This window comes from Monosiga brevicollis, genomic scaffold, assembly GCF_000002865.3.
Source record: "Monosiga brevicollis MX1 MONBRscaffold_3 genomic scaffold, whole genome shotgun sequence".
NCBI lineage: Eukaryota > Choanoflagellata > Craspedida > Salpingoecidae > Monosiga > Monosiga brevicollis.
In genome coordinates, this window is record NW_001865040.1 from 2,096,663 (window position 1) to 2,110,696 (window position 14,034).

Below are 14,034 nucleotides of genomic sequence, written 5' to 3' on the forward strand. Positions count from 1 at the left end.
TCTTCACTGACCAGCGCCATGGTGAGAGCTACCGTCCCCGTATCAACTTGCCAGCTCATGCCCACTCTTTGTTCGTCGGGGCTGGCCTGCTCGGCTCGGGCATCCCACCCTCTGATTCAACTCATGGCCCTGCTCCACGGACCGTTGCTCATAGCCACCACACTGGCAAAGCAAGACCAAGGAGGCCAACTCCGGTGTCGAGGACATGGTTCTGATTAGCAAGATCAGCGACGATGCCATTGCCGAAAACTTGCGCAAGCGTCTCATGGACGACCTCATCTACAGTTGGATTGGCCCGGTACTCATCAGCGTCAACCCTTTCAAGCAAATGCCCTACTTTACCGACAAGGAAGTCGACATGTACCAGGGTGCTGCCCTCTACGAGAATCCTCCCCACATCTATGCCTTGACCGATGACTGCTTTCGCAACATGCTTATCGATAGCGAGAATCAATGCGTGATCATCTCAGGTGAATCTGGTGCTGGCAAAACCGTCTGCGCCAAATTCATCATGAACTACATCACCCGCGTTTCCGGCGGTGGCAGCGAGATTCAGCGTGTCAAAAACGTCATTCTGGAATCCAACCCGCTTCTTGAAGCCTTTGGCAATGCCAAAACCATCCGCAACAACAACTCCTCCCGCTTTGGCAAATACATGGAGCTGCAATTTAGCCGAGCCGGTCAACCCGATGGCGGACGCGTATGTTGGCTGCACCCTGCTCTTCGAGCCGCTACTGGCCGCTGCAATTTCACACCTTCGGAAATCGTTGAATGACTGGGCTCCCATTCATACTCAACTGTCCGTGCTTTCCCTCTTGCCTGCCTTCAACTAGATTTCCAACTTTCTGCTGGAAAAGTCGCGCGTGGTACTTCAGGGGCCCAACGAGCGCAACTTTCACATCTTTTACCAGCTCTGCTCCGGTGCGACTGCCGAGCAGCGTGAGCACCTCGGCATCAGCGAGCCGAGCTACTACAGCTACCTCAACCAGGTATCCATGCCCGCCTTCCGCCCCCACCGCTACGCAAGCCCGCTGGCAGGCGCATTGTTCCTGTGGACACCCACTTTTTAATACCAACTCACCCACAACGCTCTGCCCACTCATGACAGAGCGGTTGCGACACAGTGGATGGCATTGACGACACCAAGGAGTTCACCGACACTTGCAACGCCATGCGTGTCATGGGCCTCACCGATGCACAGCAGGTATGGCTGGCAGCTCCTCACACGTGGCCATGCACGCTGCTGTTGCTGCCCTCGCCTCGAAATTCAGGAGGTGCCAGCCGTTTAGGGAACCAAGTTGCTAAATTCACGATTCCCCTCTGCTGGTGTCCATAGTGGGAGGTGCTCAAAGCTGTGGCCACTGTTTTGCATCTGGGCAACATTGCATTTGTTGAAAACGGCAACTACGCACAGGTGCGCCATTTCTGTAGCTCCTTGTGGTCGTGCTTGTCATGAGCCCAGAATGCAACTGACATGTACATTGTGGGCAACAGGTGCAAGATGCGTCTTTCCTCGAATTCCCAGCCTATCTGCTTGGTGTTGAACCGGCTGTTCTCAACGAGAAGCTCACCACCCGCATCATGGAGTCTCGTTGGGGCGGAAAAACCGAGACGACCACCGTCACGCTGACCGTGGAGCAGGCCAACTACACCCGTGACTCCCTGGCCAAGGCCGTCTACTCGCGTCTCTTTGACTTTTTGGTTGCCACCATCAACAAAGCCATGGAGAAGCAGCAAGAGGAACTCAACATTGGCGTCCTTGACATTTATGGCTTTGAGATCTTCGATCAAAACGGCTTTGAGCAGTTTTGCATCAACTTTGTCAATGAGAAGCTGCAACAGATTTTCATCAACCTCACGCTCAAGGCCGAGCAGGAGGAGTACGTCAGTGAAGGTATCACCTGGAAGCCCATCGAATTCTTCAACAACAAGACCGTGTGTGACTTGGTGGAAGGCAAGACACCACCTGGCATCATGTACATTCTCGACGACGTCTGTGCTACTCTGCACGCCCAAACGGATGGCGCCGATTCCAAGCTGTTGGAAAAGCTCATCACGGGTGTCGGAAGCCACCAGCACTTTCAGAGCTTCACCGGCGGCTTCAAAATCATTCATTACGCCGGCGAGGTGTCGTACAACGTTGGAGGTTTCTGCGAGCGTAACCGTGACTTCATCCTACCCGACCTCTTGCACCTGGTCCAGGGAAGCAACAACCCCTTCCTTGTGGGCCTGTTTCCGGATGACCCGAACCCCTTGGACAAGCATGGTCGCAAGCGGAAGCAGGCCACCGCTGGTGGCAAAATCCGCAAGCAAGCCAACGATCTCGTAGATCGCCTCATGAAGTGTCAGCCTCACTACATTCGTTGCATCAAGCCCAATGAGACCAAAAAGCCCCATGATTGGGACAAGCAGCGTTGTCTTCATCAAGGTGCGATCCCAAACATGTTGCCGTATCCAGGTGCCTCAATGTGCGCTGACCTCACCCACCTTTGTCCTGGACCGCATGTTCTGTTCTCTTGACTGACTCTACAGTCCGCTACCTGGGTTTGAAGGAAAATATTCGCGTGCGCCGCGCTGGTTTCGCTTATCGCCGTGAGTTTGAAAAGTTCCTCGAGCGCTATGCCATCTTGACCCCAGAGACCTTTCCGCGCTGGAACGGTGATCCCCGTCAAGGTATGATTGGTCGTGTGTGAGGCAATCCGCACATCCATGGTTTTTTTTTTTTTTTTTTCCTTGACTTTTCTTTCCACTTCCTTGCGCCCTTCCTGTGCTTTATCATTCATTGTTGGTGTGACATCCTGCCACAACTGCAGGTGTACAACACTTGATGGACTTTGTGAGCATGGAGGCTGATCAATGGCAGATGGGCCGAAGCAAGGTCTTTGTCAAGAACCCCGAGTCGCTGTTTTTGCTTGAGGAGCTGCGCGAGCGCAAGTTTGATGGGTCAGTAATTTGTGATTCGATCCTCGGAACAACCCCCTCGAGATGTTTTTGGATGTATCTTTCTTTGTTGGGCGTTGGGCGTTGGGCGTGGAGCGAGATCCAGACCGATGTCCACCCTTTCTCAAGATCTCGGTCAGGTTTTTGGAATATCGCTGCTGTTGCTCATATCCTTGTTGGTTGATGCAGCTTTGCGCGCAAGATCCAAACCTGCTACCGCCGCTGGAAGGCCCAGCAATTTTATGAAGAGCTCAAGAAGAAGGTTCGTCTGGGCTCGGCCGGCTGGAAACAACTCGAGGTCAGGTCCACTTTGCTCACCCCACCATGCAACAATCTGCCTCGGTCTGTGCTGCCCTCCCATAGGCCTCAGACATTTTGTTGAACAAGAAGCAGCGCCGCATGGGCACAATCAACCGCAATTTTGTTGGAGACTACATTGGATACCAAGACAACCCTTCACTGCGTGCGTTGGTCGAGAAAAAGGAGCGCGTTGAGTTTGCTTACACGGTGGTCAAGTACGATCGGCGTTTCCGGCCTCAGAAGCGTGACCTTCTGCTGACCAGCAAGCACATTTACCTCATTGGTCGCGAAAAGCAGAAGAAGGGTCCCAACAAAGGTGAGCTGTCATATTTTCGAGCGCATCTGACCAAGGCATCTATCGCCCTGTACGCCCATGGCTGAGGCGACTGGTCTCACCGGATCGTGCTGTATACAATCACACAGGCGAGTATCTCGAAGTAGTCAAGCGCAAGCTGCCACTGGATCAAATTTCGCGAGTGTCCCTGTCCACCCGTCAGGACGATTTTGTTGTGCTTCATGTGGACGCTGAGTATGACACTCCCGTGGAAATGGTCTTCAAGACCGAGTTCTTGACGCTGCTGGACAAGAAATATCGGGACGTGACCAACCGAACGCTGAGCGTGCAGTTTGCGGACCGAATCGAATTTAAGGTCAAGAAGGAAGGCTTGGGCGGCGGCACCTCGCGCCATCTTGAATGCGAGCGTGGTAGCACGTTTGAGGTCAAGGCGAGCGGCAAGAGTCTGAAGGTGTTTTCGCCCGAAGGCCTACCCAAGGATTCAAGTATGTACCCTGGATCTCTCAACTTGGATTTCGCTTCGTTGCCGCTTGGCATTGGTGATCGATGATCACGATGGCTTGATCGACACGATTCTGATCCATTTCCAAGTCAAGCATGCGCTTTCTCACGGTTCTTTGATGTGTGTGTGTACGTGTGTGTGTGTGTGTCCTCAACAGCACCTGGCAGTCATAACTTTTCAGGTGCCAACGTCAAGGCGTACTCGTCGCCTACACGCGCTGCTCCTGCCCAGCGCGCTGCCCCGTCCCAGCGTGCCACCTCAGCTGCACCCAAGGCCACCCGAGCTGCCCCGCCTCCGGTGCGCCGCAAACCACCTCCGGCCCCCAAGCCGAGCCTGCCGCAGGCTCGCGTTTTGTACGACTATGAAGCTCAGGTGCGTCGGCTGCCGCTCCCGCATTATTTCTACCATTTCTACCAAGGCTGCTTTAACTCAGTCGACCTCACCCCGGGCATTTCATGTACCCATAGGATGCGGATGAGCTGCACATTCGCTATGGCGATATTGTATCAATCGTGAAGAAGGATCCCTCAGGCTGGTGGCAAGCCAAGCTGAAGGGCCGTGAAGGCCTAATCCCCGCCAACTATGTTGAGGAGATTGGTGCCTCGACCACGGCATAAAGAACCGACTTATCTTTCATGACGGAATTTGAATGCTGGGTCTTCCAGTTACCAATATCCGGCTGTCCCTAACCACCGAAACAATTGATCCTCGGACCGTGTGGGTTGAGATCACACGCCAACATGAAAAAGGGATCAGAGGAGGCGCTCTGGGAGGCCTGTTTGTTTACATCTGATTTCTGGATTGATGTTCGGTCCGTAGCGCTCAGCGCCACGCAGCAGTCAAGACGCCCACTTGATGGCAAGTCAGGTGGTCTCCAGGGCTCGCCGACAGGCATACGATGAAAACAGAAGCCAAACCCAGGTGACAAGGCGGTTGCGGGCCCCGGGAACAACGGCTTGCAACGCCAGCCCCAAGGGCTGAAGTGCAAAGAAGAGAAACATCAGCGAGATGCGATGGGCCGGTGCGCGCAACACAATGAGTGGATATACGTGCAGAATAGCACTAGTCACAAAGGTGGCAGCCATGGCGGCTGGCTGGGGCATCCCCCAACGACGAAGTGGGGCAAAACAGCAGCGGCGCAGCTGGCCGTGAACGGCTGTATTCCAGCGTCGCCAAAATTCAGCGACAGATTGAGCGGCCAAAGGGTTTGCTGCAAACATGCTCGGAAGCATGACAGGGCCCAGCATGATTCCAAGAAACCGATAAAGCAGGTCGATGAAGACGAGACCCGTGGCCAAGGCCATGGCATGCAGGCCGTGACCGACCACATCACACACACGGCCCGCCAATGGTCCTGCCATGATGGTGATTGTGCCGGTGGTGGGAACATAAAGAGACAGAACAGTGACCAGGCCGTGAAGTGCCAGCATAAACCGTGCCTCATAAATCATGGTGCCAAAAGCTCGTCGGCGTGAGGCCACCGAAGTAGCGTCGCAAAGATCAGGGAACGATTGGATGTAGCCAATGTGGAAGCGCAAAGATCGCCCATGCACGCGTCGAGGCACGAGGTAAGCCTCAAGTAGACGCAGAGAATGCACAAACGAAGCCAGGCTATACACGACGCGCAAGAGGGGATGTTGGAAAAGTGTGACCACCCAGGCTGCGAGGAGCGCGGGCACGGCAGCACGCATTGGGCCCTAAACAGGAACGAGCGCGGGCACTGGTGAGGCTGGGCACAGATAGCACGCGTACAGCTGGGATGCAATCTAAACTTCAAACCTCGGCTGGACCGAGTTGCATCGCACGCCACCGTGGACCCACCTGATAATAGAGAAGGATGCCACATCCGATGAACAGGCTGTACCAAAGGGCAAGCCGACTCCCGTCCGCGGCCGAGAGCGGCGGAATAGAGTCCAGTGCCTCCATGCCGCTCGTCGACTTGACTTTGATCTCAAAACATATGAAAAAAATTAAAAAAAAAAAAATTGAAATTGAAAACTGTTTGTGAAGTTGTTTTTTTGTGATGCTCTGGATGGATCGTGCAGGTTCATTCGGATCACGCTTGCTTGACGCGTTGACTCAGCTGGTTTTGCTTTGTTTTGCCCCACCTTTCGTGTTTTTGTGAATCGAGGCTTTGAATGGGTTGCATCCGGATTGCGTTTGATGCGCCAAAACGCAGCAGGGCACGATGAATTTTGATAACTGGTGGCGCGAGATCCAAACTTTGAGTTGAGAGCAACTCTTGGGTTGTTATTGTTCAAAGCTATGATCCAGACCGTAGCGGCACAGCCGAGCAACGAGGCCAGAAAGCTGCATGAAAGAGTCCAACCCCTCAAGGATGCGCAAGTGACTGCGGCCAATCTCCTGTTTTGTGCGGGTCGCATTTTCAAGCGTGAGGGATGAGCGCTTTGAACAAAGGCAGTTTCTTTTTAATGTCGATGGACGGCTCCACACTAAGAAGGAATTTGCGTCAAAGAGTGCAAGCGAGGCCCGTACCTTGATGTATTCCAGTTTGATGCCTTCTGGCATTTCATAAGACTTGGTTACACGGAAAATGACGTTGATAATGTCAATGGCCGCATATCCCAGCCGCCAGAGCTCGGCAAGACCTACAGACACAAACCGCCCAGGCAGGAGCGTGGGATCGGTGTGAGCACGGGCATTCGTGAAAGAGCATACTGCGGACTAGCGCCCATGAGGCGCTTTTGTACGGTGTTCGGGGGAGCAAGGCCGCGGAGACAAACCGTCATAGGCGACGTCGATGGAGCCCTCGAGGCAAGCCTTGACTACGTTCTTGACCAAGAGAGGGTGGGGTTGGTCGCAGACCTTGAAAACCTTATCAGCAGATATCTCGCCGAAACTCTGATGGGTGGATTGCAGATTGTTGATGGCCTGGCGCATGTCGCCTTCTGCGGTGAAGATCAGAGCTTCCAAGCCGGAGTCGAGCTGAACAATCTGTACTCGAGTCGAAATACATGTGAGCAAGGCTGATGAGCCAGAAGTGATGCCAACCAGCATCGACGGGAACACAAGGCGGTTCTAACCTTTTCCGCTTGGCAAACGTCAATAAGACGCTTCAAGACCTGAGCGTCGGTCAAGCGTGTGTATCGGAGAATGGTACACCGACTCTGAATCGGATCAATGATTTTCTCTGGCACACCCAGCATGCTGTGAGGACTCTGCGGACTTTGGAGTTGCTTGTGCAGGCAGCAAAACGGAGACCAAAGCGTGTACCTGAGGTGTTGCAGGCGAGCGCGAAGCGAGTTGTGTTGGAATAAAGCTCAATGGTACGACGCAGGGCTTGTTGCGCCGTGGGTGTCATGCTGTCCACCTCGTCCAAAATGACAATTTTATGACGGCCTGGAGGGAGAGATACCTTTTTCTTGGCAAACATTTTAATCTTGTTGCGCACGACATCAATGCCACTGCAGAAAAAGAAGAAAAAAAAAAAAAAAAAAAAGAACAAGGAGAAATGGGGCGGCGCGCACACACGATGAGGCGCGGCAGTGCGGTGTGCAAGCAGCGTAGAGCGTAGCATCTGGCTGGTTGTGCAGAGAGCGAACGGGCAAGGGTGCGTCCTGGTTGAAGGTGGGCCAAATGTACGTACCGATCATCTGAAGCATTGGTTTCCATCACAGCTTCTTTGTAGGATTTGCCGAGCAGCGTTCGGGCCAGGCACAGGATGCTGGTCGTCTTGCCGATTCCGGGTGGGCCCTAGCCGCGGCGGCGTTGGGGTGACAATATAAGTATGTCAGGCTCCACAGCGTGTGGTCATTTTTGTCAAAAAGCTGAGGCTCGTTGCGCGCGATCAACTCACAGCAATGATAATGTTTGGCATGTTACCATCCTTGGCAATCACCTAGGACAGAACCCGGCAAGAGACAGGGAGTCATTTGATATGAAAAGAATTCGCTCTGGATTAGTAAGGAAGAAGGCTGACAGGCCCACCTTGAGACGGCTGACCGTGGCCTCGTTGCCAACAATGTCATCCAGCACTTGGGGGCGATACTTTTCCACCCTATGCACAATGGGAACGGTAGCAGTACCCACAGGCCAAAGGCGTGAGTTGGGGAAAGACCTGTGTCACTGTTGACTGTTGATCTCGGCTGAGGCGAGCAGGCAAGCAGGTCAGACCAGGGTAGCTCAAAGCTGCGTTCCTTGGCCGCGGCGACAGGGACGGCAACATCGGCCTCGGTATCCATTTTGCATGTGCCCCAAAAGACGAGTTCCGGAATTGAAGGAAAGCTTTCAAGTTGACGTGCGCGCAAACATGCGCGACAGCGGCGTCGCTTGCCGAGAACTCAGACCGGGTCGTGCCAGATACTTCCGATGAGTGCAGTGATAACGCCTGCCTCTCCTGCTCAGGTGGCCACGCTTTGCACCCGTGTTATACCAATGAACTGCCAAGTCAAGTAGTTGTGCGTAACAACCGCAAGCCGGTGAGCCGAGCAAGAACGTGATGTCCCGCTGCCCCCAAAAAAATGATCAAGCAGAGAGAGAGAGAAGGAGAGAGAGACAGAGACAGAGAGACAGAGAGACCACACACACACACACACACACACACACACACACACACACACACACACACACACACACACACACACACACACACACACACACACACACACATCGCAAGTAACGGTCATCACCCTCTAAAGCGGTTTCTTTCATTTTAAAGGGGTGTCTGACTTTCAATTGGTAGTGCATTTGTCCGGCGCCATTTTTCTCTCTCGCTCTCTCTCTCTCTCTCTCACTGTGGAGTTGCTTCGCTTGCAATCGTGGAACGGGGCGCGTGAGTTGAGTGCGTGTGTGTGTGTGTGTGAGAGATCGAGGACACTGATCAAGGTTGGTCTCGTGTGAGGTCGGGTCACTGGTTCTGGGGCCTCAAACGCTTTGATCAATGGGCCTTTGGCCACTCGCGATCTGACTGGGCTGCTTGTTCTGCCCAGGATGAAGTGCATTATTTTGGTGGCTGGTCATGCCACCCGTCTGGAGCGTGAGCTCTGTGAGCAAGGCGGCACGGTGAGGCGTCTCGATCTCACCCTTGTTATGTTCAAATCCAACCCCATACAGCACAGCGAGCTTGCACAGAACACATGATCTATAGCCCGTCGGCCTCACATCGATCTGACCGCTGGACTGCCTGGTGAATGACCATCATACTTTTCAGGAGTTTCGTCACCTGCGCAATATCCCCAAAGCTTTGCTGCCGGGCCCCGACGGCCAGGCACTGCTCGACCAGTGGTGGAAGGCAGTCTCGTCCGCCCGACAGCACTTTAGCGACGTCTTTCTCGTGACGGTGCGTAGCATGTCCCTTTGCATTTTTTCACGGCTGGGCTGCGAAACACGCGTGGCGATAAATGCCCACACGCCAAAAAGACTCGTGTCATAACGTTTTGAGCCTTGTCGCGCTTGATCGGGCCCATTGTGGATAGAACGCGGCCAAGTACAAAAATTATGAGCGCTGGGCCACTGCCCGAGGCTTTCCACGTCAGAACATCATTAACGATGGCACCACCAGCGGCACCGGTAAAGAAGCTGCTTCACTTGCAGTTCTGGTGTCTCTTCCCCGCGATGACCTAGGAACAGTCTGCTCCGTTGCCCCTGCGCTTGTACCGCCATTTCATATGACATTGGCCCTGGTGTAGGTGGAATCGGGGCAGTGGCAGACCTGCGGCTAGCACTGCGATCCAAACGCATTGACGAAGACATTATGGTCGTCTCCGGCGACATGCTCTTTCACCCTGAATCCTTTGATTTAGACGGCGTGATTGAGTTCTTCAAGCGCAACGAAGGTGATCTGGCCTGCTACTACCAACTTGGGCCTGACGAAGACCCCTCCACGCGCGGTGTCCTCGAAGTGGACAACCAACATCGCGTCACCAAGTTTGTGGAGAAGCCCACCCGAGCAGAGGACCGAGCCTCGAGATTAGCCAGCGTGGTCTTTTATTGCTTCCGCCAAGCAAGCTTGCAGAACTTTGAGTGCTTTCTCAAGGAGGTCGAAGGAAAGCACTCTTTTGGCGACTTTATGGCCTGGCATACCGCTCGTGTAAGGACGTCGGCAGTCGCATGTTTGCTGCAAACACGCCCTACCGTGACCCTCTCATTCCTGCCCCCACCCTTCTTTCCCCTTCTGCCCCTTCTGCCCCTTCTGCCCCCTACCTGCTTCGTGTACACCGCTGTATCATAGGAGCCCGTTTATGGCATGAAGTTGCCGGATCACTTTGACCTCATTGGCGAGGTGGGGCTCGAGGAGTATCGCCGCTGCCTGGTCCAAAAGCGCGCTTCCTTTGACACGCCCGTCCAGGAAGCCACAACTTGCCGAGCCCATGCTCGAGTAGGCTTGATGGGCAATCCCAGCGATGGCTTCAACGGCAAAACCATCAGTCTGTCCATTGCAAACTACTGGGCTGAGGCCACTATCGAGCCCTCGGCGCGCTTGGTACTAGAGCCACACCCTCTGAACGACCCCAACGAGTTTGGCGGCTTGGCTGACCTCTACACCATCAGTCGCCGCGAAGGGTACCAAGGTGTGTACGCTAACCGGCCTGCTGAGGGGCTGTTCTTGTATTGCGTTCCCTGACTGCTTGCCATCCTGTCAGGCGGACTACGCCTCATGCAGGCAACCTGCAAGCGCTTTTTTGAGTATTGCCGAGACCAAGGTATTGCGATTGCGCGTCGCAACTTTCGGCTGCGCTATGACACCAACATCCCACGCCAAGTAAGCGACAGCATGCTGGCACCAAATTTGATGAACTTCCAGCCGCTTCACGACGCTCAACTGGCCCATATCCGTGTGGTTGTAGGTGGGCCTGGCCGGATCCTCTGCCATTTGCACGTCCATCCTTCAGTGCTTGATGGCCTTTTACCACGTCACCGAGGCAGACATCCCCCGCCCAATTCAGGTTGTCAACCCTGTCCGAGTGATCCACTTGACGTTTTTATCCAAATTCAAGATATTCGAAAGGCATTTCTTCTCCGGCAACTGACATGATTGCCCGTCAACTTGGAATTTGTCATAGCCGAGTTTTGTTCTCAGTGTTGAGACCGGCGAACTGGGCATCAATGCTGGTTTGCAAGACCGCGTCATTCAGGTTTGCTCGATACCGCATGCACTCACGATCTTGACCATTTGTCAGGGGGGAATGGCCGTACCACATGCTAACCATGCCCTCTTTCCGCCTCTTGACTCTCACTCCTCTATTGTGCGGGCACTCTAGGCATACAATGGATGTGTGTACATGGACTTTGGAGCAGAGATCATGAAGCGTGGGCATGGCATCTATGAGTACCTGGACACGAGCAAGGTTAGTTGGCCACGCTTGTTCAAGAATGCAGACCTGCCTCGCAGCCAAGTTGGGCAGGATCGTATCGATAAATGCCGTTGCCACGCATTTATTTTGCTTCGCTTCGAATTGGCTCGCCCTAGCTGCCCCAGTTTTGGCTAGGATATCTTGCTGATCCCTCGGATTCAGGCAAGATTCACTCGGATGTGCGTCAGCGCTATGATGCTGGCGAAACTGCTGCCGTGGAGTAAGTACTGTAGCCACCTTTGGCCCTTGTCCACCACCCTCTCACCGCATCGCGTCGTTGAAATAATTTGTGCCCATCGTCAAATTGACGTACTGTGGTGGATTACATCCTGCTGCAGAGGTATGAAGCGCTTTGCATCATTTGCGGAGGAAGCCAAGCAGGCCATTGAAGAAGGCGACCACGGTCGCTTGGCCGACCTGATGGATGCCAATTTCAGGTTTGTTATCGCAAATCGCAAAGGCATTGGTGGGGGAGGTCTTTTTTTTTTTTTTTTTTTTTTGTTTGTTTGTTTGTTTGTTTGTTTGTTTTTCAATTGTGCCGACGTGCGCTGTTGTATTACAACTTGGCATCATTTTCCGGTGTTTTGGTGCATTTTGCTTTGCTTGACTTGGATTGCAGCTTGCGACGTGAGATTTATGGCGATGCGTGCCTGGGCGAGGCCAACCTGCGCATGGTGTCGATTGCCAAGAGCTTCAACTCGGTGGGCTTCCATTGCGGGCTGTGTTGACCAGAAGCGTAGCAAGCGTTCTTTCTCATGCCAGCGTAAACCCTGTGCGTAGGCCGTCAAGTTTCCGGGCTCGGGCGGTGCAGTGGTTGGCCTGTGCCGGGATGCCAGTCGCTTGCAGGATCTGCGTGAGGCGTTTGAAGCCGAAGGCTTTGTGTTTGTCATCCTAAAAGCCAACGAGGCTCGTGCGTAAGCTTCAAGTGACTCCTGGTGCCTGCCACCTACTCCCGTTGGAGAACTGGTAGAGCCACCACGGCAGAGTTGGGCATAGTGCTGAGTGAAGCGGAACTCATCCATCAATCGATTTGAAGAGCTAAAACGGGCTGTTCCGGCGCCTATTGCACTGGCAACAAGTGTTTATGCACATCACTCGAGGCTCTCCGGGCCCTCATGAAATTCGTCATCCGACCAGTGTTCGCCAGTTGCAGCTCGAGCAGGCTCGCGCAAGCCCTCGCTGGCAGCCGACTCAACCGCGCGGCGGGCTGCTTGAAAGTCGGCCATACGCAACGCAGGTAGCTTCTGCAAGGGCGTCGTCTGAAGGCACACCACCATGAGTATGGCATGACAAGGGCAGGTAGAGCCTCAGAGCAAAAGTAAAGCAAAAGAAGGCGTGCAAGCGTAAGCGTACCGTGCGCGACTGTGCAGCCTGCAGGGCATGAGTGGCAGCAAGGCGACAAAGCTCGCGGAGGTCATTGCCCGAGTAGCCGCCGGTCTCTGCGCCCAGTCGACGAAGGTCCAGATCGCGGTGCTGCAACTCGTCGCGCAGAATGACTTGCAGGATCTGGTGGCGCTGACGCTCATCCTGGGCAATGATGCACAGACAAGCCGGTGGTGAGAGGAGGCAAACACCGCGATAAACTGGGTGTCCCAATGAACTGGAAGCGCCTCGATCGAGCACTCGCAACGTACTGGGTGGCCGATGTGGCAAGTACGAGATAGCCGACGCAAGATGGCACGGTCCACATCTGTAGGTCGGTTGGTGGCGCCCACCACCACCACTTGGGCGGTTGGGTCTTGTACAAAGCCATCCCACAAGGTCATAAACTGGGCTTTGATCACAGCAGATGACTCGTGGTCCATGCTGCTGCGGGAGTTGAGGAAGGAATCAATCTCATCGATAAAGATAATGGTTGGAGCCAGCTTGCGGGCCAAGGAGAACACGGCCTCCACCTGTTGACACGTTGAGTAAGCAGGGCCATGTTAGCAACAGTTGGCCCTACACAGACCCATGGGGATGGTGGTGCTTGAGTGGTCGGGCGGAGTAGTACCAGCTTGGTGCTCTCGCCGTAGTACTTGTCCATAAAAGAGGAGGGGCGGAGGTTGATGAAGCAGCAATCGCATTCCTTGGCTAAGGCACGCGCCAGCATCGTCTTGCCACAGCCGGGAGGTCCAAACAAAAGCAAGCCCTTTGGAGGCTTGAGCAGCTTGGAGGCCCCGTAGACACTACTGGGTGAAAGCGCAAGGACGACCTAGTTCCAAGTTGACCCAGTACCAACGTTATTGAGAATGTGATTAGCAGCGGCCCTGACGCGGCGATAAGGAGCAGCATGGTGTACCTCATTACGAAGAATGTCGATGGTTTGCTGCAGGCCGCCAACAGCAGAAAAGTCTTCGTCAATATCTTCTGGATCAATGATATCGCTTGCCATGAGTGCCTCGTGTTCCGAAAGTTTGACATCTAGGTGCGTTTTCCCCCCACGTGCCAACATGGGCAAGCACAGCAGCGGTGAACCGAGTGCGTTGGGTGTTCAGCTGGGACCAGGATTCCAGGTACTGCAGTCTTTAGGAAGGGTGAAAGACATGAAGAGAGCACGCTCCTACTTTTGCGCTTCAAGCGATTCAAAATCGTGCGGCCCTAGCAAGACAGCACAGCAAAGCCGACGCAAACGGTGCATGAGGCGCAAGGCTGTTGCTGGGCTATTGCTGGTCGGGGGTTTAGGGGGGGGGGGGGGGGGGGGG

General features: G+C 54.2%; 4 protein-coding genes across 4 annotated transcripts; 2 read left to right on the forward strand and 2 right to left on the reverse strand.

The window, feature by feature from the left end:
* Positions 1 to 205: 205 nt before the first annotated feature.
* Positions 206 to 4,755, forward strand: MONBRDRAFT_31331 (uncharacterized protein; the record flags this gene model as incomplete). Its single annotated transcript, XM_001743128.1, has 12 exons — positions 206 to 700; positions 834 to 989; positions 1,109 to 1,204; positions 1,337 to 1,414; positions 1,495 to 2,428; positions 2,533 to 2,673; positions 2,814 to 2,943; positions 3,130 to 3,202; positions 3,304 to 3,556; positions 3,664 to 4,020; positions 4,195 to 4,409; positions 4,505 to 4,755. The coding sequence occupies 12 exons, from the start codon at positions 206 to 208 to the stop codon at positions 4,652 to 4,654; spliced, it is 3,078 nt and encodes a 1,025-aa protein (XP_001743180.1). The 3' UTR covers positions 4,655 to 4,755.
* A 1,532-nt stretch (positions 4,756 to 6,287) lies between these two features.
* On the reverse strand, positions 6,288 to 8,667 carry MONBRDRAFT_23144 (uncharacterized protein; the record flags this gene model as incomplete). Its single annotated transcript, XM_001743445.1, has 9 exons — positions 6,288 to 6,401; positions 6,534 to 6,646; positions 6,782 to 6,992; positions 7,082 to 7,188; positions 7,272 to 7,462; positions 7,645 to 7,751; positions 7,855 to 7,896; positions 7,986 to 8,055; positions 8,468 to 8,667. The coding sequence occupies 9 exons, from the start codon at positions 8,665 to 8,667 to the stop codon at positions 6,288 to 6,290; spliced, it is 1,155 nt and encodes a 384-aa protein (XP_001743497.1).
* Positions 8,668 to 8,987: 320 nt separating this feature from the next.
* MONBRDRAFT_14509 (uncharacterized protein) lies at positions 8,988 to 12,268 on the forward strand (the record flags this gene model as incomplete). The annotated part of the gene is made up of 13 exons (XM_001743129.1): positions 8,988 to 9,059; positions 9,211 to 9,336; positions 9,473 to 9,566; positions 9,686 to 10,086; positions 10,228 to 10,567; positions 10,640 to 10,758; positions 10,844 to 10,942; positions 11,060 to 11,131; positions 11,258 to 11,344; positions 11,467 to 11,570; positions 11,689 to 11,787; positions 11,970 to 12,051; positions 12,131 to 12,268. 13 exons carry the CDS (start codon positions 8,988 to 8,990, stop codon positions 12,266 to 12,268), a joined length of 1,833 nt encoding a protein of 610 aa, XP_001743181.1.
* Positions 12,269 to 12,541: 273 nt separating this feature from the next.
* Positions 12,542 to 13,932, reverse strand: MONBRDRAFT_17763 (uncharacterized protein; the record flags this gene model as incomplete). The annotated part of the gene is made up of 5 exons (XM_001743446.1): positions 13,897 to 13,932; positions 13,632 to 13,753; positions 13,344 to 13,544; positions 12,985 to 13,245; positions 12,542 to 12,877 (listed from the first exon to the last, which is right to left on the reverse strand). Exons 2-5 carry the CDS (start codon positions 13,722 to 13,724, stop codon positions 12,542 to 12,544), a joined length of 891 nt encoding a protein of 296 aa, XP_001743498.1. The 5' UTR covers positions 13,725 to 13,753; positions 13,897 to 13,932.
* Between the last annotated feature and the right edge of the window lie 102 nt (positions 13,933 to 14,034).